At 37.5% G+C, this 24554-nt stretch overlaps 5 protein-coding genes across 10 annotated transcripts in view; 2 read left to right on the top strand and 3 right to left on the bottom strand.

The window, feature by feature from the left end:
- LOC132706755 (mesencephalic astrocyte-derived neurotrophic factor homolog) overlaps positions 1-3907 on the bottom strand; it is a 71468-nt gene extending 67561 nt beyond the window's left edge. For both annotated transcript variants that reach the window (XR_009619638.1, XR_009619639.1), the window contains exons 1-2: positions 3803-3907; positions 1291-3249 (exon numbers count right to left, since the gene is read on the bottom strand). The gene's annotated coding sequence lies outside the window, so the exon portion shown is untranslated. The remainder of the gene's footprint in view (positions 1-1290; positions 3250-3802) is intronic.
- A 131-nt stretch (positions 3908-4038) lies between these two features.
- On the top strand, positions 4039-19816 carry LOC132706522 (vacuolar protein sorting-associated protein 41 homolog). Its single transcript, XM_060677886.1, has 14 exons — positions 4039-4211; positions 4268-4396; positions 4446-4728; positions 4780-4978; positions 5028-5182; positions 5236-5773; positions 13923-14019; positions 14155-14333; positions 15799-15985; positions 16036-16363; positions 17254-17390; positions 17446-17590; positions 17650-17779; positions 19675-19816. Coding segments are annotated over exons 1-14 (2523 nt in total). The 5' UTR covers positions 4039-4196; the 3' UTR covers positions 19676-19816.
- Positions 17325-21311, bottom strand: LOC132706524 (uncharacterized). Of its 4 annotated transcripts, none has more exons than XM_060677891.1 (8): positions 20971-21311; positions 20272-20583; positions 19861-20064; positions 19655-19808; positions 19343-19604; positions 18057-18391; positions 17777-18003; positions 17325-17462 (listed from the first exon to the last, which is right to left on the bottom strand). In XM_060677891.1, the coding sequence occupies exons 2-6, from the start codon at positions 20537-20539 to the stop codon at positions 18209-18211; spliced, it is 1071 nt and encodes a 356-aa protein (XP_060533874.1). In that variant the 5' UTR covers positions 20540-20583; positions 20971-21311; the 3' UTR covers positions 17325-17462; positions 17777-18003; positions 18057-18208. The 4 variants fall into 4 exon arrangements, with proteins under 4 accessions (XP_060533874.1, XP_060533872.1, XP_060533873.1 ...); XM_060677889.1 differs by having other exon boundaries at positions 20272-20837; positions 20971-21306; XM_060677890.1 differs by lacking the exon at positions 17325-17462 and adding an exon at positions 17573-17707 and having other exon boundaries at positions 20272-20837; positions 20971-21306.
- An 11-nt stretch (positions 21312-21322) lies between these two features.
- LOC132706525 (elongator complex protein 5) lies at positions 21323-22555 on the top strand. The gene is made up of 5 exons (XM_060677893.1): positions 21323-21502; positions 21566-21895; positions 21946-22124; positions 22174-22358; positions 22417-22555. Exons 1-5 carry the CDS (start codon positions 21448-21450, stop codon positions 22520-22522), a joined length of 855 nt encoding a protein of 284 aa, XP_060533876.1. The 5' UTR covers positions 21323-21447; the 3' UTR covers positions 22523-22555.
- A 56-nt stretch (positions 22556-22611) lies between these two features.
- LOC132706527 (uncharacterized) lies at positions 22612-23881 on the bottom strand. Of its 2 annotated transcripts, XM_060677894.1 has the most exons (3): positions 23502-23881; positions 23158-23247; positions 22612-22791 (listed from the first exon to the last, which is right to left on the bottom strand). In XM_060677894.1, exons 1-3 carry the CDS (start codon positions 23796-23798, stop codon positions 22612-22614), a joined length of 567 nt encoding a protein of 188 aa, XP_060533877.1. In that variant the 5' UTR covers positions 23799-23881. The 2 variants fall into 2 exon arrangements, with proteins under 2 accessions (XP_060533877.1, XP_060533878.1); XM_060677895.1 differs by lacking the exon at positions 23158-23247.
- Positions 23882-24554: the final 673 nt, after the last annotated feature.

Genomic DNA, 24554 nt, shown 5'->3' with positions numbered 1-24554 from the left:
TAGACTTTCTTGAGCTACCACCCAAAAAAGAGGCTCCATAATCCAAATGGGGTCTAACATAAGCTTTGTAAAAAGTTAGAAGGGTAGAGGGATGTGCCCCCCACCAGATTCTACTTATAAATCGCATCATATTCAACCCACCTGAAGCTTTCAGTATCATATTTCTAATTTGTGGCTCCCATGACAGTTTTGGATCAAAAATCACTCCTAGATATGTGATGGAATTTCTCCATGCTATGGTTCGAGTGTTGAGGTGAAGTCTGGGAAAATAATTAACCTTGTAATTCTTCCTGGAAAAAAATATAGCTGCAGATTTATTGGGGTTAATCTCAAGTCCTACATTCAAAGACCAAATATGTATATTTTGCAAAGTTCTATTCAAATTGTTCACTATTGTTTGGGCATCAGTCCCAGTACTCAGCAAGGCGGTATCGTCCGCAAACTATAAAAGACTTATGTTCTCAGGAATTGTTTCTTTAATTGAATTGATGTAAATATTAAACAATAATGGAGAAAGAGGGGAACCTTGGGGAACTCCCTTGCTGGTGGTTCTGCCTGACACGAATGTATTAGTAGATGGATCTTTAACTTGTATCTTCCTGTTCGTGAGAAAATCTTTAATGAGCAAAGTCAAATCTCTGGCCATTCCAATTTTGGCCAACACCGAGGTCAATAAGTCAACATTTATATTATCGTAGGCATTGGATATGTCCAAAGTCACCATTGCTGCTAGTTGATTGCGAGCCAAACGGCAGAGGACCTCTGAGGAGATAACTACAAGATTGTCGAAAGTTCCCTTACCCTTTCTGAAACCAGTTTGGCGAACGTCTATTAAACCTTGGTTCTCTACGAACCATTCCAGTCGGTTTTTGATCATAATTTCAAAAGTTTTGCTTATGCAAGAAGCTAGGTTGATGGGCCTGTAGGACGATAACGCTGAGGGGTCTCTCCTCGGTTTAGGAATTGCGATCACCATTTGGGTTTTCCACGTCTCTGGAATGGTGGTTTCCCTCCGAAGTATTTTGTTGAAAAATTTGATAAGAAAAACTGCTCCTTCAACAGGGAGATGGCTGAGCACACTGAAAGGTACTTTATCCACACCGGGACTCTTGCTCTTCCGACCTTTAACAGCCGCGACAAATTCTGAGATATGGAAGTCTTCTGTATATTCTGATGAGAAGCGACATTCGGGGATGTTACGCAACATAGAGGGAGATTGCGTCAAAAGATCAAACATATCTTGTGGGATTGAGAAATTCAAGAGAAAATGATAATTTTGGTACCTGATACCTTTAGCAAACCTTCTAATACTGCTCCAAACTTCTTTTGCACTAGTATTTGGAGATAGATTCTCACAAAAGTTGACAAAGCCTTCCTTTTTCTTCTTACGTAGCAGCTGTATTGTTTGTGCCCGGGTCCTTAATGATTCCAGAAAGTTGGTCTCAGAGGGGTTGTTTTTATAATCTCTGAATGCTTGTCTTTTCCTTTTAATAGCGTTGGCGCACTCATTATCCCACCAAGGTAACCCGTAGTTTAATGAGTGTTTATGCATTGGAACAGATTCTGCAATAGATAGGAAAATTATATTCATAAAATCCTCATAATTTATAGGAGGTGAAGTTCTAAATTTCGTGGAGATTAAATCGGAAAATTTCTCCCAGTCTGCCTTGTTGAAATTATATTTACTAGTGTAGTTTCTTGTCGAACCTGAGTTGCAACGTTTATTTCCGATACACAAAATAGGAAAATGATCGCTATTCACTCTATCCTGGAGAACCCTGCAGTCAGCAACTCCAGACTGTCTCTGGGAGCAAAAAGCTACATCTGGAGCGCTGTGTACGCCTGGGCGTGTGAGCCGAGTAGCTGATCCATCATTTAGTACCCACAAATCTTGATCCTTAATGAAATCATAAAAAATGTTCCCACTTTTAATTCCCCGTGAGTAACTGACCTGGGAACCCCATATTGGATTATGGGCATTAAAGTCTCCCATAAAGAGGACTGGTTTATTACGGGTTAGATCGAAAATTGAATCGAGGCGTGCCCTGACCAAACAAATATCTGGAGGGTTGTAAACACAACAAATAAAAAAATCGACAAGCTCTGCAAGAATAACCTGACACCTCTCTGGTATATTAATTCTGCTTAAGTCGATGATATTATATTTTATTTTGTTTTTCAAGAAAATTGCTATACCATCTGCACCATTAGGTTTATCAGCTCTTACAGAAGAGAACCCTGATATTTTAAAGTTAGTGTTGGGTTTGAGCAAGGTTTCATTGAGCAATAATATCTGTAGCTTAAAATCCCTTATAACTCTAATGATAGCATCTTTATTTTTTTCAGCCCCGCAAATGTTCCAATGAACGATATTCATTATAGCTCAACTATAAAACGCTTGTGACTAAAACTTAAACTTAGTTTTGTTACGTAAAAACTACTGTTAGATTAAAACTAGTGATAAGATTACCTTTTCTTTTTCTAACCCCTGTAGGTCAACCGCTGCCATCGCAGCCGCCCCCCCACCGTAGGTCAAATGAACCAAAATATTGTTTGATATTGTTGACACAATTTTCATCCATACCCTTTATTGACATAACGTCTTTTTTGAAAGCTTCAAACTAGTTGCATACTTCTTCCCAGCCATTTCCTACAGGAGTTACTTCCATTTCCGACTCTGATGTCAAGTTTTCACCTACTTGTATAGATGAGACTTTTCTTCTTGCACTTGAGGGTAACAAAGTTAGTTCATGGGCTACTTTATCATACCCTTTGATAAATTGGGTGTCAGGCCGTTTTCTTTTAAGTACTGATGTATATGAGGAACAGCCCTGAGAACTTGTTGGATGAGGAGTTTTATTCTGAGTTTTTTTATTTAAACTAGGAAAATCTTCTGGTTTTCGGGTAAAGCCTTGGTTTGCATTAGTTAGCCGTGGATGCAGTTTAGCTGCTTCATAAAAAGAAAGGTTGTAGAAGCTCATGGTTTCGTTAATTTGTTTTTGCCTTTTGTATTCGGGACATCCCCAGTCAGTAGCAGTGTGGTGTCCCTTGCAATTTACGCAGCTTGGTTTTGGATTTACTTCACAATTTGGAATTTTACACGTTTTAGTCAGATTGTTAAGATGATCTGCAGGGCATTTCATTTTTTTCATTGCTTGTTCTCTTTTTTCACAAACAAACATAAGATGATCTTCTGTACAAAAACCGCACCGAGGCTTGCCTCTACAATTATTTTTGACATGTCCAAATCTGCAACAATTGATGCACATTATAACCGGGTTAACGTATTTTTCCACTTCTCTTTCATTATTAAAAATATTTACAGTTTGGGGTAATGATTTGCCTTCAAATGTTACAATATAATCATTTGTGGGGATGGTTTTCATTACTGTTTCGCCAGAAATAGCAAGTATTTTCTTCCTTCTTAAGACTCTTTTTATATTTAATATCTTAATATCGTAATTTGGTTCCCTACATCCTTGATTAGTCCTCTACAAGTGACAAGACGTTGTGGAATGTACCTATTATAGCATGTGCTGTTTTCTTAGCTAAAGGCGAAAGCGTCAAGGCTGATGAATAACCACTGCTAGAGGAGGTAGAAGCTTGGGACAAGTTTAGTTGAGCTTGAAAGGAATCAAAATCATTTGCGAACACTATCGGATTATTAACTACGATACGATCGTTTCTATCAGGGGGGTCTTTACCCCGCGAAGCACATGCCATGATATGAAAAGCGTTAAATTATTGCGAACTGACACCAAACCAAAGCAAATATTTACGGCTGACTAAATATAAAACTCACCCAGACCGAAAAATTCAGTTGAAGACTAGAATTACGTCAAAAAAATGAAAATTTTCTCGGACCGAGGTAAAATTGTGCACACCACTTCACCTGGTTGACCGAAAAAAAAAAAAGAAAAATTGGTTAGGCTTGCACATTTCGACAGCTGATGGACACTAATATGGTCATTGATAAAAATGGAACTTTACCAATTGTAATCTTTGCATCTCTGGAGACCACAACCAACCATCTTTTGTTCCATGTTTCTAACCAAGAGTTTACTATTTTGACGCATAAAATATTCCCGTTTAAAACAATAACATGTTTTTTTTTTTTCCTTTATTTACAAATTTGGAAGATGATTCGTCTTGTTTGACAAACATGTAAATTACTGTATGTTTTCCGCTTAAGAAATATGTCGGAAGCAAACGTAAGATTTCCTTCCGCCAGAATTAACAGACGTCTCATCTCTGTAACTCATTTCAGGATTACACGAGCGACTCGGATAACTCCGATGACGAAATTGAGCCCAAATTAAAGTACGTCCGCCTATCCAACGACCTCCAAAGTATACTTTTAAAGTCCTCCGCTACATGCATTGCCGTGCATACCAAGGTAATTGTATTTGGCGTTTCTGTGAAAAATATCCAACGCTTCATTCCAGTTTATTTGCCTCGGCTCCCACAGCGGCGTAATTCACATCCTGGACCATCAGGGCAACAGCATTGAGGGCAAAGAACTGAAAGCTCATATTGTCAGTGTAAATCAAATTTCGGTTGATAATACCGGCGAATACATAGCCACTTGCTCAGACGATGGTAAAATCTTTATCCACGGACTTTTTTCCAAAGAAAACAACTGCAGTTTAAACGTCGACCGACTTGTAAAGACTGTGGCTTTGGATCCTAATTATTGTAGATACCCCACCAACAAAAGGTTCATCACTGGTAATTTTGACACTGTCTGATTGAATTTGGTTTGAGAAGGTTGGTTTTAAGGCGATGATAAGCTTACACTTTATGAGAGGACTTTTCTGGGGGGTCTAAAGCCGACTGTGCTTTGTGAGAGCGAAGGACTGGTGAGAAGTTTATGCTGGGGCGATAATTTTCTCGCATGGTCGAGCAGTATAGGGGTGAGGGTGTTTGATATCAATGCAAGGTGTTCTTTAGGACTGATCAAATGGGAGGAGCATCCAGGGTAAAATTTCGCGAGCACGGTTGATTAAGTGTGAATGTAAATTTTGCAGACTATCAATAGAGAAATTCCGCTGCAATTTGAGGTGGGCCGACGGTAAAACACTCTTAATAGGATGGGTCGATACGGTTAGGGTGTGCGCCATAAGGAAGCGCAGCAATATGGAGTTGGCAAATAGGTCTCTGCCTGAATATTTAGTAGATCCAAGTAAATTTAAACCGAAATCGAGATAGAAAGAATTTTTGGTAAATTGTTTTCAGTTTCCACATTCCAAACAGAGTTCTATATTAGCGGCATCGCTCCGCTTGACCATCAGCTTGTACTTCTGGGCTACCCCAAAGAACTGGATGAAAACCAAAAGAGTTTACGCCCCCAATTGTATATAGTAGAGTATAAAGACAACGATTATATAGATATATGCACGGACAGCCTTTCGTTACGCGGCTACGAGGAATACGGCGTCAACGACTATCATCTGGACGTGTTGGTCGAAGAGAATCGTTTCTTTATAGTGGCGCCGAAAGATGTAGTTATTGCTAGTCCTTACGATTTAGACGATCGGATCCAGTGGTTCATACAACACACCAAATTCGAAGAAGCCCTCGACATTTTGATTAGGAACGACGGCCGGAACGTGCACAGGCACACCATCCAATCGGTGGGCGTTGATTATCTGGACCATCTGTTGCGGAACGGCAGTTACGACATGGCGGGCAGGCTGGGACTGAAAATTTTCGGCCGAAACCCTTCGCTGTGGGAAGACCAGATATACAAATTCGCCAGCGTTCAAAAGCTCAGGTAAAAGATAGATAGATTTATAGTTTATTAGTAAAAAATAATATCTAGTACTTTTAAATATTTCAGTAATAGTATACAATGATTTACATGATAAATAAATAAATGATAATAAACCAAAACTCACAAACATCATTCTTCAATAATACATAATAATAAATAAATAAATAGTAAATAAAAACAAACCAAAAATAATAATTATCATTTTTCAATAAAATGTACTATCAAATAATGAATGATCAACTAGAAATACCTATTATCATTCTGCAATAATTTGTAATCGGGTACCATGTTCTGTGTTGGTAGCTATGGAACTTTCACAAAATCGATTTAACTTTATTTTATTTTTATTAAAATTCGTACCAGTAATGGCGATATCCAATGATATTCTTTCAACGATCTCGCGCGCAATGTATGATGGCAGAAAACCGTAAATACAAAAATTATAGTTCTCGACACAGTTATGATACTGTTTAAACTAAATCCTATCTTTAACAGTTTTTTATTTACGGCAAATAAATTATCCAAAAAAATGGAAATTTTCAAGATCTTTTGATTTTTTGCCCATAAACGATACACCTTGCATATAATTCAAAGATTGTTTGAAGTAGAGGTTTTTTTTTTTTTTTATTTACGCTTTATTTAGCCACTGCTGCTAAGGCAATTCGGCCAGCTTCACGGTAGTGGTGTGCAATAAACTATTTCCATGAAGGATGCCTCCGTAAAGAGGGTCTGGGTGATACCATCATCCTACTGGACGGCTATACAGGGAAAAAAAATGGACGAAAGAATTAGAATATGTGAAAACAATATTCAAAGTTTTAATCCACATGCATCTAAAAATCGGCAAACAATTCTAGCAGCAAAATCCAACTGAGTGCGGTGAAATAAAATGGAATTAATATGCAGAGGCGAAGGAAAATTAGCACTAATGAGTGACTCATACAACTGTTGTGATTTTTCCCAATGAAGAGCACAATCAAACAGCACATGACTTAAATCGCCCAGTTCTCCACATTCACAGTCTCCGGAGAGTTTGACTTTGATTCTATTTAGGTGAGCCGGAGAACAGCAATGGTTGCTTCTCAGTCTACACATAGTTGTAATTTCTCTTCTATTCAGGTCGAGCTTATGAAACCAGGGTTTAGTTGGCGGAGTAGAATAATGTGAGGTGAAATTAACTCCTTTCCCTAATCCTATATGTTTCCATCTGTCGCTCCAAGCATTCCAGATGTTATGCTTTAATTTAGGGAAGAATTCCCTAAAGCTCAATTTTATATTTTCCTGTGGTTCGAGGCGTGCAGCATTGGCGATCTGATCCGCAATATCGTTTTCTTTTATACTGGTATGGCTTGGTATCCAGCATAATTGGATGTCCTTATTTTGCGTTTTTATTAAGGTAAATAGTTTATTCTTAACCTGCAAGGTTAGGTAGTTAGACTTTGCATCCATCCCAGTTTTATTGATATCTTCGAGGGCACTTTTGGAGTCTGAAAGGATGACTGCTTTGTTGATGTCCTTGAATTCAATCCAATCAAGAGCTTGACCAATAGCATAAATCTCGGCAGAGCAAATGGATAGTTCACTTGGTAGGCCTTGTCCCATTTTAAGGTTCGTATTGTAGTTGTAAACGCCAAAACCTACTCGGCCTTCTTTATCTTTTGAGGCGTCTGTAAAAATTAAATGAAAATCTGGGGTCCAAGTCTCGCTCTTCTTAATTTCAAATAATTTGGAGTTATTATTATCTTTCTTTAGTTTTAAGTCTTGGATTTGAACAGAGCTTAAAAGGTTCGGCAGTGGGCAAGAAAAACAGGGATAAACTGGGCTCCTGTAAAGTGTATCTAACAGTGAATCAACTCTTTCAAAAGCATCCACAAGTGCAGGAATACTCTTTTTCCGAAAAAAGTAATAGTTTTCATTATAGGTGATATATAACCATCTAACCGCAGCTAAGGTTTCACTGTCCACTAAACTGGCAGCTTTCAATAATGATTTAGTCGCTAGCATGTATCTTCTGTGTTCTAAATCCATTTCACTTGCTTCCCCTAGAAGTATGTTAGTAGGTGTGGACTTCATATATCCCAGAGCTATTCTCAGTGCCTCAAATTGAATTTTGTTAAGTTGAGCAATAGACTTTCTTGAGCTACCACCCAAAAAAGAGGCTCCATAATCCAAATGGGGTCTAACATAAGCTTTGTAAAAAGTTAGAAGGGTAGAGGGATGTGCCCCCCACCAGATTCTACTTATAAATCGCATCATATTCAACCCACCTGAAGCTTTCTGTATCATATTTCTAATTTGTGGCTCCCATGACAGTTTTGGATCAAAAATCACTCCTAGATATGTGATGGAATTTGTCCATGCAATGGTTCGAGTGTTGAGGTGAAGTCTGGGGAGATAATTAACCTTGTAATTCTTCCTGGAAAAAAATATAGCTGCAGATTTATTGGGGTTAATCTCAAGTCCTACATTCAAAGACCAAATATGTATATTTTGCAAAGTTCTATTCAAATTGTTCACTATTGTTTCGGCATCAGTCCCAGTACTCAGCAAGGCGGTATCGTCCGCAAACTGTAAAAGTCTTATGTTCTCAGGAATTGTTTCATTGATTGAATTGATGTAAATATTAAATAGTAATGGAGAAAGAGGGGAACCTTGGGGAACTCCCTTGCTAGTGGTTCTGCCTGACACGAATGTATTAGTAGATGGATCTTTAACTTGTATCTTCCTGTTCGTGAGAAAATCTTTAATGAGCAAAGTCAAATCTCTGGCGATTCCAATTTTGGCCAACACCGAGGTCAATAAGTCAACATTTATATTATCGTAGGCATTGGATATGTCCAAAGTCACCATTGCTGCTAGTTGATTGCGAGCCAAACGGCAGAGGACCTCTGAGGAGATAACTGCAAGATTGTCGAAAGTTCCCTTACCCTTTCTGAAACCGGTTTGGCGAACGTCTATTAAACCTTGGTTCTCTACGAACCATTCCAGTCGGTTTTTGATCATAATTTCAAAAGTTTTGCTTATGCAAGAAGCTAGGTTGATGGGCCTGTAGGACGATAACGCTGAGGGGTCTCTCCCCGGTTTAGGAATTGCGATCACCATTTGGGTTTTCCACGTCTCTGGAATGGTGGTTTCCCTCCGAAGTATTTTGTTGAAAAATTTGATAAGAAAGACTGCTCCTTCAACAGGGAGATGGCTGAGCACACTGAAAGGTACTTTATCCACACCGGGACTCTTGCTCTTCCGACCTTTAACGGCCGCGACAAATTCTGAGATATGGAAGTCTTCTGTATATTCTGATGAGAAGCGACATTCGGGGATATTAGGCAACCTAGAGGGAGGTTGCGTCAAAAGATCAAACATATCTTGTGGGATTGAGAAATTCAAGGGAAAATGATAATTTTGGTACCTGATACCTTTAGCAAACCTTCTAATACTGCTCCAAACTTCTTTTGCACTAGTATTTGGAGATAGATTCTCACAAAAGTTGACAAAGCCTTCCTTTTTCTTCTTACGTAGCAGCTGTCTTGTTTGTGCCCGGGTTCTTAATGATTCCAGGAAGTTGGTCTCAGAGGGGTTGTTTTTATAGTCTCTGAATGCTTGTCTTTTCCTTTTAATAGCGTTGGTGCACTCATTATCCCACCAAGGTAACCCGTAGTTTAATGAGTGTTTATGCATTGGAACAGATTCTGCAATAGATAGGAAAATTATATTCATAAAATCCTCATAATTTATAGGAGGTGAAGTTCTAAATTTCGTGGAGATTAAATCAGAAAATTTCTCCCAGTCTGCCTTGTTGAAATTATATTTGCTAGTGTAGTTTCTTGTCGAACCTGAGTTGCAACGGTTATTTCCGATGATACACAAAATAGGAAAATGATCGCTATTCACTCTATCCTGGAGAACCCTGCAGTCAGTAAGTCCAGACAGTCTCTGGGAGCAAAAAGCTACATCTGGAGCGCTGTGTACGCCTGGGCGTGTGAGCCGAGTAGCTGATCCATCGTTTAGTACCCACAAATCGTGATCCTTAATGAAATCATAAAGAATGTTCCCACTTCTAATTCCCCGTGAGTAACTGACCTGGGAACCCCATATTGGATTATGGGCATTAAAGTCTCCCATAACGAGGACGGGTTTATTACGGGTTAGATCGAAAATTGAATCGAGGCTTGCCCTGACCAAACAAATATCTGGAGGGTTGTAAACACAACAAATAAAAAAATCGACAAGCTCTACAAGAATAACCTGACACCTCTCTGGTATATTAATTCTGCTTAAGTCGATGATATTATATTTTATTTTGTTTTTCAAGAAAATTGCTATACCATCTGCACCATTAGGTTTATCTGCTCTTACAGAAGAGAACCCTGATATTTTAAAGTTAGTGTTGGGTTTGAGCAAGGTTTCATTGAGCAATAAGATCTGTAGCTTAAAATCCCTTATAACTCTAATGATAGCATCTTTATTTTTTTCAGCCCCGCAAATGTTCCAGTGAACGATATTCATTATAGCTCAACTATAAAACGCTTGTGACTAAAACTTAAACTTAGTTTTGTTACGTAAAAACTACTGTTAGATTAAAACTAGTGATAAGATTACCTTTGCTTTTTCTAACCCCTGTAGGTCAACCGCTGCCATCGCAGCCGCCCCCCCTCCGTAGGTCAAATGAACCAAAATATTGTTTGATATTGTTGACACAATTTTCATCCATACCCTTTATTGACATAACGTCTTTTTTGAAAGCTTCAAACTTGTTGCATACTTCTTCCCAGCCATTTCCTACAGGAGTTACTTCCATTTCCGACTCTGATGTCGAGTTTTCAACTACTTGTATAGATGAGACTTTTCTTCTTGCACTTGAGGGTAACAAAGTTAGTTCATGGGCTACTTTATCATACCCTTTGGTAAATTGGGTGTCAGGCCGTTTTCTTTTAAGTACTGATGTATATGAGGAACAGCCCTGAGGACTTGTTGGATGAGGAGGTTTATTCTGAGTTTTTTTATTTAAACTAGGAAAATCTTCTGGTTTTCGGGTAAAGCCTTGGTTTGCATTAATTAGCCGTGGATGCAGTTTAGCTGCTTCATAAAAAGAAAGGTTGTAGAAGCTCATGGTTTCGTTAATTTGTTTTTGCCGTTTGTATTCGGGACATCCCCAGTCAGTAGCAGTGTGGTGTCCCTTGCAATTTACGCAGCTTGGTTTTGGATTTACTTCACAATTTGGAATTTTACACGTTTTAGTCAGATTGTTAAGATGATCTGCAGGGCATTTCATTTTTTTCATTGCTTGCTCTCTTTTTTGACAAACAAACATAAGATGATCTTCTGTACAAAAACCGCAACGAGGCTTGCCTCTACAATTATTTTTGACATGTCCAAATCTGCAACAATTGACGCACATTATAACCGGGTTAACATATTTTTCCACTTCTCTTTCATTATTAAAAATATTTACAGTTTGGGGTAATGATTTGCCTTCAAATGTTACAATATAATCGTTTGTGGGGATGGTTTTCATTACTGTTTCACCAGAAATAGCAAGTATTTTCTTCCTTCTTAAGACTCTTTTTACATTTAATATCTTAATCAACCTGGCCCGGGATCCTTCTCCTGTATAAGCTACCGCTTCTGAGTAAAAATCCTCTTCCGTAATTTGGTCCCCTACATCCTTGATTAGTCCTCTACAAGTGACAAGACGTTGTGGAATGTACCTATTATAGCCTCTAGCAGAACTGAAACTTTCATTTGACAAAAACTGATTAGCATACTCTGATGTTCTGAATTCAATTCCAATTTTATTAGCCCCTTTTCTATTGATTTTTGTTATACCTTGTACTCCAGCTCTGTGCAAAATTTTTCCAATATTCATCGGGTGAATGTTTCCAACTTGAGAAGTTATTCCCTCCATTATGATAAGAAATGGTCCCTGGTCTGTAAGTTCATACTTATACTTTCGGTTAAGTGTTCTCCTTATGTTGACTGAAATTCTTGCAATTTCGTTTAGGGCATCCTGATCTTCCACGAAGACAGATTTAAGCTTTTGTAACTCTGTCTCCAATAAATCTATTTCCTCCTTAGTGGGTACTAAGAAGTATTGATGCTGAGCGATAGCATGTGCTGTTTTCTTAGCTAAAGGCGAAAGCGTCAAGGCTGATGAATAACCACTGCTAGAGGAGGTAGAAGCTTGGGACAAGTTTAGTTGAGCTTGAAAGGAATCAAAATCATTTGCAAACACTATCGGATTATTAACTACGATACGATCGTTTCTATCAGGGGGGTCTTTACCCCCCGAAGCACATGCCATGATATGAAAAGCGCTAAATTATTGCGAACTGCGACACCAAACCAAAGCAAATATTAACGGCTGACTAAATATAAAACTCACCCAGACCGAAAAATTCAGTTGAAGACTAGAATTACGTCAAAAAAATGAAAATTTTCTCGGACCGAGGTAAAATTGTGCACACCACTTCACCTGGTTGACCGAAAAAAAAAAAAAGGAAGTAGAGGTTATAGTCCTGGACCTCCCACTTTTCCTGATATATCAATTTTTCCAATAGAATAAATAGGTTTCTAGAAAATACATGTTTTCTGAAACCATGCAGTACATCGTACTAGTAAATGACGACATTTTTTCAAATATCTCGAACAGTGTAGGTGATAGATGAACACCATAAATACAGAAATTGTAGCTCTTGATGTGGCCTACAATACTATCTACACTAATTAGCCATTTTTTTTACAAATTTTCATTTACGGCTAATAATTTACTCTGGAAAAGAACAATTTTTAAAGTCAAAATAGGCTGCAAATTAAAGTTATAGTATTGGATCTTCCATGTCTCTTGGTTAAAGAACTTTTGGGATGGGGTTAGTAGGTTTCGAGATATATTTTTTTCTAGAAGCCAAAATAACCTAAAAAAATACTTGGTGGGATTTGATTACTCCCAGTGTCTACAGTTGAGTGTCTGCAGCCTTCTATTTATGGTCAATTTTTTTTGAATGTCGGGCACACTCTCTATGTTTTTCAAAATTATATAGAATAATAAATAATAATGCAAACATGATTTTTAATTTTTAAAAAATACTTCCCGACCCCGCAAGGAAATAGGAAGTAAATCTCAATCTAAAACCAAAAGACAAGAATAGAGAACAGATAGACAAAAAGAATTTTCATCGATATTTCGAAAGCAACAAGAACGATAAAGAAGGGATAGACAGTTATAGGGTGGTGAACTTTGCTCTCAGTTTTTTCAAAAATTTATGAAAAAGCTTATTTAGGGAAAGTCTGATTTCCAAATAGATAAGCCCACTCTGCAAACAGAGAGGTTATGTTTTCCTTTACGTAAGAAAAAAATTTACAGAACTACTTGCATCTTCCACATCATGGGTACCATGAAAAGCAGTTATGTATGCAGCTATTAAAATGTATAATTACTAGCCAGACTCTATTAGACCTATTAGCAAATTTAAAAACTATTATTGAGTAAAATTATATACTCCTGGTAGGAGTTCTTTCAGATTAATTGGTTGATGAGAAGAAAAATTATCATTTTTCAGTGATATATAATATCAAATAATAAACCAATATTAACTGGCAACAAGCAAAAATAGCAATTATTATTCCTCAATATATAATAAACAAATAGTAAATGATAATGATACATGCCCTAAAAAGCTTGACAAATTGCGTTCAGCCATTCTGAATTTATTCTCACCCGTACCCTCCTCCCCACCACTTTTCCTTAGAGGTAGAAGAAACCTACTAAATATGAGATGATTTTTCAAAAAACTCCCCTTGGCTGCGAAATAATTTCCACCATATTCTCTTAGCCACTTTTGTCGTATGTCGTCTCTGTAACTCTCTGTTTGCTGCCCAAATGAGTTATACCTTCCTTGAATGTCACTTGTGAGAGACTCTAGATAGAAATAGTCGTGGGGTTGTTTTGGGATTCTCCCAGGTTAACTTGCATCCAAATAAACCCCAACAAATTTGGCGGTCCGTGCACACTGTGGCAAAAGAGGATGGTAGTGGTAGTCAAGGGCAATCGGTTGGTCAAAAACAGTTTTTTTATCATAGTTAAGATCGGTAATATCTGAAAACATTGTGTCATTAGTGACCATTGGAATTTTTTTCTTTTTTTTATTTGTAGGTCCGTTAGCCCCTACATACCCAAAACTCTGGAATCCAAACTCAATCCGCATATTTACGAGATGATTTTGTACGAATATCTAAAACTGGACGCTCAGGTATTACGTGCCGATCTTTAGCGACATCTTTTTTTTTTACTCGGAGTCGTCGAAAAAATTGCCCGTTCGTTTCGTACGATTAGAGGCGAAACGAAAAAAAAAAATATCACTAGTTCAAATGACTCTCGGTTTTAGGGATTTTTGCAGCTGGTCAAGGAGTGGAACCCTGGTCTGTACAACGTCTACGCTGTGATCAACGCAGTGCTGGAGCACCTGTTGAACTGCGAAAACGACAAAAACATTTATCTGGAAGCTTTGGCCAAGTTGTATAGTTACGAGAAAAAATATGACAAGAGCTTGTCCCTATATCTCAAGTAAGTCGATATGGTTACTACTGTAGTTTCCTATTTGTTAATTACTTACATTATATCAATAAAATAAAAAATGGTTCCAATCCGCAACATCCCGCTGGCACAGTTGCAAAATTTGAATAAAGTTAGTATATATCACAGGACATTTTTGTAAGGCATCATTGAAGATGTCGACATCATTATTGGTAAACACATTAATGTTTCAAAGAAACTTCCACAAGCCAATCATCCTGTTCGCCTCTTCAGAGCTTAACTGGCTCGCATTCTACCCTATATGTGCTTTTATATTGTTTGAGGGTGGCGGGATCAAAGGAATGAACATGATCTCGGATGTCTGATTCCCATATTGGTGAAAGACCTGAGTCGCGGTTAAGATTCTTTGATGGCTTATAGTTTTACTATTCAATTAGAAACTAATAATAATCTCCCATTCTCAGATATACTTAGCAATAGAAAATCAGACCTAACATTGAATTATTCTGTTTACAGAAAACCTACTCGCAAATACCTTAAACATCTCAATGCATTGTCACATCAACATCTGGCACAAAAATCATCAGTTATGAACTCTCTGTTTATAGAGTTGTAAAACTATCTCAACCCAAAATTACCTTCTCTCTAATAGCTTCCATCACAAAATATACTTCTCCAAAACCTTCCAAAGACAATGCGTCTGAAAGCAACCCCACATTTACCACTGGTGTCCTGCCTTAAATTCACATCACTGACCACATATTAAAAGTTCTATAAAAATATAAAGTCAAAAGCCGATTTATCACTTGTCCAAAATCTCTCAACATCATCAATCCGTCAAAGACAAAATTCCATTTCAGATATCAGGAGTTTACAGCATTCCGTGCTTTCTGGCAAAGAATACATTGGAGGGACCAGCCGGTAAATATCAACTAGGCTTGAAGAACATGAAAAGCTTTAAGGCTGCAACAAATAAACTCTCAGCAGTTGCCAAAAACAATCATGATACCGGATATCAGATCTTACTCGATGAAATTCTTGCGAGAATCTATAGAAATTTATACGCAACCCAACAGTTTTAACCGCGACTCTGATCTTTACATGGGAATCAGTCATCCGAGACGACTCTAATGCCCCTTAAGTTAAGCTCTAAAGAAGCCAACAGGATGATTGGATAATCGTCAGAGATGAAACTGAAACATAATTTATTCTGTGGATTGTCAAAGACAGCAGCAGAATCCATTAATCTATATTGTGTTTTTATATCAATTTTCTCCTCTTTTTTTTTCTCTCGATCTATTCACCATGCTGACCATAGTAAGGAAACCTAACCTGCCAAGCATATTCCAAAAGTGAGCTGATATAAGAGCAAAATAGTTTTGGTTAGTTAGATGGTCCTAAATGTGAACCTTGCGGAACATCTGATGGGACTAATATCTTTGGTCAGATAACTGTTAGCAATTACACTATACTTCCGAAATTTCATTTTCTTTAGGTTAAAACATAAAGACGTATTCACCTTGATCCAGTCCCACAATTTGTACAGTGTCATACAAGACATGTTGGCCGACCTGATGGATTTGGATTACAAAAAAACTGTGTCTCTGTTGCTGGAGAAGAATACCATTTCCTCCGACAAGATTGTGGAAAAATTGAAGGGGAATAAGCTGCACCTGTACAGGGTACGGTGTATTTTCGATTCAAACTTTCTGAGTTTCAAGTTTATTTTTAGTATTTGGACGAATACGACAAGAAGAACCCGAAGGGCAATTATCACAAGGATTTGGTCGAGTTGTATGCCATATTCGCTAGGGATAAATTGCTGCCATTCCTAAAAAAGTCCGATCATTATCCCATACAACAGGCCCTGGACATTTGCCAGAAGGAGAAGTATTATCCCGAAATGGTCTATCTACTGGGTCGGATAGGGGATACCAAGGAAGCGCTGGATTTGATCATAAACAAATTGAAAGATATGCAACAAGCGATATCGTTCTGTCAAGAACACGAGGACGTCGACCTTTGGAATGATCTGATAGACCATTGTCTGGACAAACCAGGTAGGATATCCTCAAAGCCCTCGCATCAATTTTACATTTGAGGCAAAACATCACAAATCCTGTTGATATAGTTTCTCAGAAAAAAATGATTAGGAACTCCAAGTTCACTCATTGTGACATCATGATACATTAAATGATGCACCATGCATGCACACATTCTAAGTTGTGATATTTGGAGTGTTTTTTTTTTTTAATTATTTTAAGCCTTTTTATTACAATTGTGATTAGGATGAAGATTGAATTGTTTAAACGGGTTTCTTGTCAGGTGAAATTAACGCCTTTTTCGTTAGGAGGCGGTCTCAGGTACAAAGTGTGCCCGCAGCTATTGGCAGTTCAAATGTACCACGTCTTTATTATCGAAACTTTTTGCAAGGATTAGTTCAATTGGACTTTATATAAATTATAGGTACCATATATTATATAATTATTATTACATATTATAAATCTACTAGAAAATAGGAAGTTAGGTGCAAAACAGCGTCACTTTCGATGGAAGATGGTCCGAAAACCGTAGTCAGTATACCATATCGAAATTATTGTTACCTACCAGCAAATAAGAAGTTAGGTGGAAATAGCGTCACTTTCGATGGAAGGTGATCCCAGAACCGTAGGTAGTGCAAATTACTACGTCGCTATTATCGAAATTTTTTACAAGGATTAGCTCAAGTCAGTTTTACTTTCCATTTAAGCTTACTTCATGTAAATTATAGGTATTATGTATTGCATTATTATTATATAAATCTACTAACAAATAAGAAGTTATGTGGAAGTAGCGCCACTATCGGTGGAAGATCGTAGGTACCAGGTACATGTACCAGGTCGCTATTATCGAAATTTTTCTCCGGGATTGGTTGAATCGTGCAAAATTTAACGTTTAACTTTGTTTTTAGAGTTTATCACGTTTCTTCTGCAAAGCATAGGCACCTACGTCGATCCCACCTCGTTGATTTCAAAGATGAGAGGCGACATGAAGATCCCCGGATTGAAAAATTCACTCGTAAAGATGTTGAATCAGTACAGTTTGCAGGTGAAGAATCGATTATTCTAATCCCAAATGTACGTTAGGTTCGTCCCGATTATAGGTATCCGTCCAGGAGGGCTGCAAGAAGATCCTGGTGTCCGATTACTTCAATTTACAGAAGAAGTTGGTTCGCCTCCATTCCAAAGGCGTGGGCGTGTCGGACGAAGCGGTTTGCGGTTCATGTCACAGGAAAATATTGGAGAAAGGTTCGAAATTGTGTATTTTGTGGAGTATAATTTAGTTTTTAAGGAAAATTTCCCCGCAGGTTCTTCCAGGACGGGCAGCCTCGTGTTATTCAATTGCCGGCACTGCTTTCACACCATCTGCGTGCCCGACAACACAACAGTCTGCGTCGTTTGTTACCCAGCCGATAAAAACTCGCGCTTACTTACCTAGTAAGTTACCAAAAAAACTTCATTTCATCATCTTCATCATAATCATCTTCAAAATATGGGAGATTGGGAAGACGGTATAGACCCAAATTGGTGAAATAATCATAGGTAAACGACAGAACATTAGAAGGCTTTAGTAACAAAACATTCTGGGTGTAGTCCTCCATCATGGTACGCACCTCGGGGTGGTCTTTCAAGTAAGTGTTCATTTTCAGTTCGGCCTCAGTCTAAAACCCACACGTCTAAAACCTAAAGGGCCGAGTTTTTTTTTCGCGTTTACTTTGCAATCTAAATATTTAGACATAAGTTCAAAGTCGGTTTCCCAGGTTTTCTTCAATGACAGGCAGTCGTGCTTGGTAGGCTTCCCAGAGGTCGTCGAAAGCGGATTAATGTGCAGTATATAAGGGCTGCCGTCCCATTCGTGGCTCACGATTAAACCTTCCGACCGCAAACTCCGTTTTCGTGTTTTGTTGAGAAAAAATTTTTTTTACCGTATACTGTGAGTACTGTGGCGCTGATGTGGTGTATGCCGCATTCTTCAATGACAACCCTGTAGATTTTGGTCACTTCTACCGGATTGCCGTTGATTGAACTCATTTTGGCGCCCTCGCATTCCTAAAAAAATCTTCCGCCTCTTTAGCGGTAGTTCGTTTGTATCGCTAGTTATGTAATATGTAAAAAGTCAATCTTGCCTTCACAACGTTAAAATTGATTTTCTTACTTTTTGGATAATAAAGACGTAACAATATTAGTAATAATCTTGAAACCAGCGTTTGATTAAACAAAATATCTATTCAACACCAGGGCGGTCTTTGGATTAACTTGGTAAATTATAAGGTGTGAGTTCCATAACACCCTGTATATCCGGACTATAAAACTTAACCCAATATATCTTTTAGGAAGTTAAAAAACAGTCGCTACTTTTACCTCAACGTAACATTGAATTATTTCAAAATAATTTTCCATATAAAGCTCCTAAAACGACTAAAATAATAAAGCAAGTTGTACCACGGTTGTCAATCTGATAGAACGTTCATAGTTTTCTAAAGAAATGCCTTTTTTTTGAACAAAATATTGATTCAGTACTAGGGTGGAGTTCAGATTCACTTGCCAAGTTATATAGTGTGAATTCCATAACACCCTGTATATACCGGCTCAGAAATTAACCTAATGATGCTTACTATAGGTAGGATCCAAATCAACATAAAACATACAAAAACCTCAATCCTATGTACAAAACGTTCAAATTGATTTTCCTAATTTTTTGATAATAAAGACACAACAATAATAATACTAAAGTATATGGTATCACAGTTATCGATTTGACAGAGTGAAGTTGGTGGTCATCCAAAGAAAACCATTTTTTTTAAATTGGAATTTCATTAAACAAAATATCTATTCAGCACTAGAGCAGAGTCCGAACTCACTTGTTAAATGATAATGTGTGAATTCCATAACACCCTGTATATCTCGTCCACAGAACTCAACAATTAGCACAATAACGAAGATGATAATCATTCAATTAGCAATAGTAGTAGTTGTAACCGGTCCTTTTTGAATGCTTACATAAATGTTGCGACACATGTCACCATTAATGTACATGGTGGACAGCTCGAACATTCCTTCAAACTTGGTTATGGCTAAGTAACGCATAAGGATGAAATTGGCGCCCTCCCCCACAAAATCCTTCGTTTTACCGAGGGGATAATATTTTTTCTTGGTCATCACGTTTTCCAATGTGCTTTGGTGCCTGAGGTAGTACTTGTTACGTTGAAGAGCAACATATAAAGTTTGCTTGTTGATAACATTTGGCGATTCTCGGATGTACCTTTAAGAACAATTTTACTTTTAATTTTACTTTATATGCGCGAAATTTACTCGGTTCTTCTTTCTTCAAGGGTGTGAAGATTGCGGTCCACCCAGGACACTATCCGGGAGCCTGCGTTTTTGCCCTCGATTTCGAATTCTGAGGACAAATGGACTACTAACTTGTAACTCGCATGGTCGTCCGCCTCCCGCTGCGGATTTACCTCTAAAGCGAATGTTCATTATCACGAGTTTGTTTACAGTATTTAGTATTTAACCATTTTTAATGGAAGGAGCAATATTATACTCAACATCTTCGTTTTGAGGAGGAATATTTGGCGGGATCGAATCGCGTGCCAGTTGGATGTGCAGGCACAAGGCTCCAGCCGGATCTGGGGTACATTCTTTAGACCCCAGAGCTTCATCTACATTACTCACTATCAGACATTCTCTGAAGCAGAGTTTTCTCATTAAGTTCACATCTAAAACGTAAAGATTTCGCTCAAACCAAGTAACGCGTAATAAATAAAATGCCTTAAAAATGTTCGCCGTATTTTGGTACCATAATTTCATTTTAACTTGTGCAAAGCATAGTTTTTAAGGGAAAATGATACATCGTGTAATTTTGTTTTGTTACCTGTATTTAATAAAAAGAACAACAAAACGAGCGGTACTTATTTGACGTTTACCCAAAGGAAAACCCGGCAATTTAAATAGAACGGCCTGATGGTGCGTTTTGCCAGTTTCCTCGTATTTTACTTTGAGCGACGCCGTTCGCTGCACGTTCTCGACGAGTTTATCTAAAACTCGATTGACTTCGAACTCGATTACGAAGTCGCCGTCGTCTATCGAGTCGCGTGAATCGACATCGAATTCTGGAATCTCGATTTGGCTTCTCAAATATTCCAGCATCGTCTCTTCCAGATATTTTTCGATGCGGTTTGAATTTGGTTCCATTTTGAAATGCGTTCACGCCGTCAAACCTGCGATCTTCTTTAGTTCTGTGGGTCAAAGTACACGATGATTGACTGGCACGAGTTTGTTCTGTTTCGGCGAGTGGCCAACCAACTTAAAATGATCTGCGCCCTCGATCCAACCTCAATTGTCAGCGTATTTTTTTATATTGATTTTAGATTTTCTAATTAACACAAGTCGTATATGACAACAATATCTTTTACAAAACTTATTTTAATAGATGGTGAATGACCGAAGCGTTTGGTATTTCCCATTCGAAGTAAAGTTTTCTGCTTAAGTTCTGTAAAAAGTAAAAAGTCGAGATTTCGCTTAAAGTAACGCGTAATAAATGAAATGCGTTAAAAATGTTTGCCGTATTTTGGTACCGTCGTTTTTAAGTTTTTAAGGAAAAGTGCTATATCTAGTTTTGTTACCTGTATTTCATAAAAATAAAATTAAAGCAAATATTGCTCATTCGACGTTTAGCCGAAGGAAAGCACGGCAATATTTCTCCCAGTTTAGAGGCCTCGTGATGGCTTTTGTATGTTTCCAAGTATGTCACTTTGAGTGAAGCGGTTCTTTGCTGACATCGAAGTCTATAACAAAGTCGCCGTCCACGAGTCATACAAATCGACATCGAACTCCGAAATCTTTGGTTTCACAAATTTTCAAGCATCGTCTCTTCCAAATATTTTTCCATGTGGTTTGAAATTTATACACTGCGTTCTGTAGATCTCGGGACCATATTTAGGCGATCATTCGTTAACAAAGTGTAAATAACACGAGTGTGGATATTGGGGCGAGTGACCTAACAGCTTTTCAAATAAGATATTTATCTTAGCCGCGGCAATAACATAACCTCAATGGTCAGCGTGTTTGTTTACCATTAATTTGTGATTTTTCATTAAATAATGCTGAAGTCCTACTTGACGACAGTACCGTTTACGAAATTTGTTTTAATAGATGGTAAATGAACTTGAAGCGTTGGATAAATAATAATTTACAGTCTCCCTTTTGCTTTATTTTCAGATACCCTTAAGAGAAGGAGTACTGATCTTTACGAATATATAATAAGACAGCACATAAACGCAGACGACAGCAAAGTCCATTATTTCGTATTCGAAGGCCGATTTCAGCGAATTCGAAATCAGTATCTAAACAAACCAAATACTGTTTTGTATGATTTTGTGTCAAACCCATTAAAGTGGATTGAAGTTCGGAAGCCTGAGGCGAGTTTCGAGAGCATTATAACGCAATTAGGCGCCCGCGACGTAATTATAGTCGATTCTCTAGCCAATGTAATTTTCCAATATGGTCTTTCTCAATCATATAAATATTTTAATACATTAAGAAACAAAGGTGAGTCTTGAAATTGTTAAATATTTGTTTAAAACAACTACACATTTTAGAAGTGCAGCAGATTATTACCGTGCTGCATAAAGATTTGCTCGAAGAGGATCACAATCAAGTGTTTCAATTTTTTGAGCACTTGAGTACTTTAAGTATCAGCACAGTGCCCAAATTTTTTAATCAAGAAAAAACACTAAGTTATACTTATAAAAAGAGTGGTGGGCGAACAATTCAAGCGGTAACCCTAAACTATAACTTAAAAAACATAAATTTATCTGATTTTTCAGATAGAAAAGTATAGATTCGAAGGAGAATGTCTAGTTACTCAAAAAGTCACTAAACCCGATCCAGCTGCCATCACTCAAAACATTTCAAAGGATGTAAATCCGGAAACTCTGTCTACCTTTAGGATAGGTTTGACGGACGAGGAAAAGGTTTTGCGGGATAAAGTAGTGCTGCCTTATTTGCCAAAGTATGTTTTTTTTTTCAAATTCAATTTTCATTTTTTTTATGTCGATTACTCTCGGCAGGTCGGGGGATGAAGGGGAATCTAAAAACGAAGGAAAAATCTACTACGAACTGGACGCCATGGATGACTGGGACGAAGAAGACCCGGATGACGATTTAGATATTTAACGAAAGTTTGAATCTGTTTATGTTATATTTTTGCAGAGAATGTTGTATATTATTTATAATTAAAGTTTAAAAAAATGGCGTACCAATATTTATTTAGCGACCAGTTCCATGTCCCATTTGTCTCTATTCAACTTCTTTAATATCTCCAGGTTTTTGATTAATCGATTTTTGAGTATTACCATGCGACCGGCCTGTATAAATTTATTTAAAATTAATTGCCTTCTGAACCAGGGTTCCGTTAAACATGCAGTGTAAATGCTCGTTTCTTCCTGCAAAAAATCATTGCAACTTCAATATTATACACCAGGAACTTCGTCAATATGTTATGGGAAAATTAGAAGCAGTAAAAATTTGGAATTAAACTAATGTTGATGGGGGTAAAATAAATATTTTCAAGATGAAGAAGTTCCTTATTTTATTATATATATTATTATAATATGTATCACTATATATACTATATGTTGTAAAACCGAATACAGAGTAATCCTTTTTTTTTTCTTTTGAAAAAAATTATTTAGGTCAGTGTTTGAAATTTCATTTTATAGTGCATAATCGGTCGATATTATTCGGTTTGCAAATATTATTTTAGATATAAAATGATAAATATCTTAGAAACGGTGAAATATAGTTCCCACCTGCTGCAATTCTCTACGCACTCTCCTTCTCAAACGCTGACCCGTCAAGTTTGGTTCGCTTTCTGGGCAAGGGGAAGAAGATTCACACAACTGAAAAGTACATACCTATTTTAACTGCTTAACACTTAGTCGTTTTAGCCATTCCGGGAAATTAGCAGACGAAGTGAAATTGTTAGCAGGAGCATTGAAACCAAAATTAACCAAAACTAACCGTCATTAACCAAACAAATAACAAACAACAACAAACAAAACAACGCGATTTTTCGAACATTTCGGTAGCCCCTTGCCGTCAATACCGTTTAATTGAACCATTAAAGTTTTAAAAAAAGAAGCAATCGCGCTACCTGTCCGTTCGCGTCCTCTCGCGATCTGTCGAGGAAATTCAACCCTAAAAGACTTTCGTAATCGTCATCAAGTCTCGGCCGACAAGCCGCGAGTATTTCCCAATTCATTCTGTTGTATCGCTTCGCAGCGGCGAGAAATTGTTTTTTTCTGGAATCGTAAGAGGCGACGTTTCTGTAACGACCCTCCTCGTCTGCGAGTTCGGAAAACGGTTGTTGTTGTCGCGATTTGGAGGTAATGCGTTTACTTATTTCGGAGTGGGTCAAAAGTTTCGGGGCCCCCTGCGTCGACTTTAACATCGGTATATCGCGATTTTGACGTTGGCAAGTTTTTTTTATATTTTCTTAACGAACTAGAACGACTTTGCCATAGATACATACGAGTAGATAAGGTGGATGGCATTGTTGCACGTGCTGAAAAACGCCACAGTTTTCAATGGACACTATAACATTGTCAGGCAAAAAAAAGTAGAGATAAATTATAAATTTTATTTGAAAAAATGATATGCGACTATTTCATTAAGCACAATGCATAAAATTACAAGTACAATTAATATAGTTAGTAGAAACCAACTTTTAACATGTGACAACCTCGCAACTAACGCTCGGGTCATTGTTTAATCTTCATATTTACGTTCACGTGTGCTTTGGTTTTGGTGAAAAAAAAACTTGAAAGTGAAAAGCCGTTTTAGGACAATGATGTCATAAAGGGGGATAGTTAAAATGATGTTAAGTTTGTAATAAACTTGGAGGTTTCTACAAATTTTTTTAATATTAACCATAGTGAAAGCGAGTGGAACTGTTTGAAGACTGAGACAAATTCCAATCAATTTTTTGTTTAATGCTCTTCGCTCCATCGCTGAAAGAATAATGGTGGAAAGAATTGGAACGCATTGACGCATTAATAAGTACTCCTTTTGATCTACCAATTTTGCTATGCTTATTATGCCACCAGGTGGCGTTTTCTGAGATAATCGTAAGAAAAGTAATTTTATGAAAAAAGGAGTGAAGCAACAATACAACTTTTTTTTTACCTCATTAGATGGTCAAGTAAGG

Source organism: Cylas formicarius, unplaced genomic scaffold (assembly GCF_029955315.1).
Source record: "Cylas formicarius isolate icCylForm1 unplaced genomic scaffold, icCylForm1.1 PGA_scaffold_8__14_contigs__length_24414737, whole genome shotgun sequence".
NCBI classification, from domain to species: Eukaryota; Metazoa; Arthropoda; class Insecta; order Coleoptera; family Brentidae; genus Cylas; species Cylas formicarius.
The sequence above is the reverse complement of the archived record's forward strand: the minus strand, read 5'-3'. Positions and strand labels throughout refer to the sequence as shown.

Coding starts and splice junctions, on each gene's coding strand:
- LOC132706527 (XM_060677894.1), bottom strand. CDS start 23,798: ATGTTAAAGTCGACGCAGGGGGCCCCGAAACTTTTGACCCACTCCGAA. Junction 23,248..23,501: donor GAGAGGACGCGAACGGACAG/GTAGCGCGATTG, acceptor TGTACTTTTCAG/TTGTGTGAATCTTCTTCCCC. Junction 22,792..23,157: donor TGCGTAGAGAATTGCAGCAG/GTGGGAACTATA, acceptor GATTTTTTGCAG/GAAGAAACGAGCATTTACAC.
- LOC132706525 (XM_060677893.1), top strand. CDS start 21,448: ATGCTGAAGTCCTACTTGACGACAGTACCGTTTACGAAATTTGTTTTA. Junction 21,503..21,565: donor GAAATTTGTTTTAATAGATG/GTAAATGAACTT, acceptor CTTTATTTTCAG/ATACCCTTAAGAGAAGGAGT. Junction 22,125..22,173: donor GTGGGCGAACAATTCAAGCG/GTAACCCTAAAC, acceptor CTGATTTTTCAG/ATAGAAAAGTATAGATTCGA.
- LOC132706524 (XM_060677891.1), bottom strand. CDS start 20,539: ATGGAACCAAATTCAAACCGCATCGAAAAATATCTGGAAGAGACGATG. Junction 19,605..19,654: donor CTTGAAGAAAGAAGAACCGA/GTAAATTTCGCG, acceptor TTGTTCTTAAAG/GTACATCCGAGAATCGCCAA. Junction 18,392..19,342: donor ACATGTGTCGCAACATTTAT/GTAAGCATTCAA, acceptor AGATTTTTTTAG/GAATGCGAGGGCGCCAAAAT.
- LOC132706522 (XM_060677886.1), top strand. Junction 4,397..4,445: donor GCATTGCCGTGCATACCAAG/GTAATTGTATTT, acceptor GCTTCATTCCAG/TTTATTTGCCTCGGCTCCCA. Junction 17,391..17,445: donor TGAATCAGTACAGTTTGCAG/GTGAAGAATCGA, acceptor TCCCGATTATAG/GTATCCGTCCAGGAGGGCTG.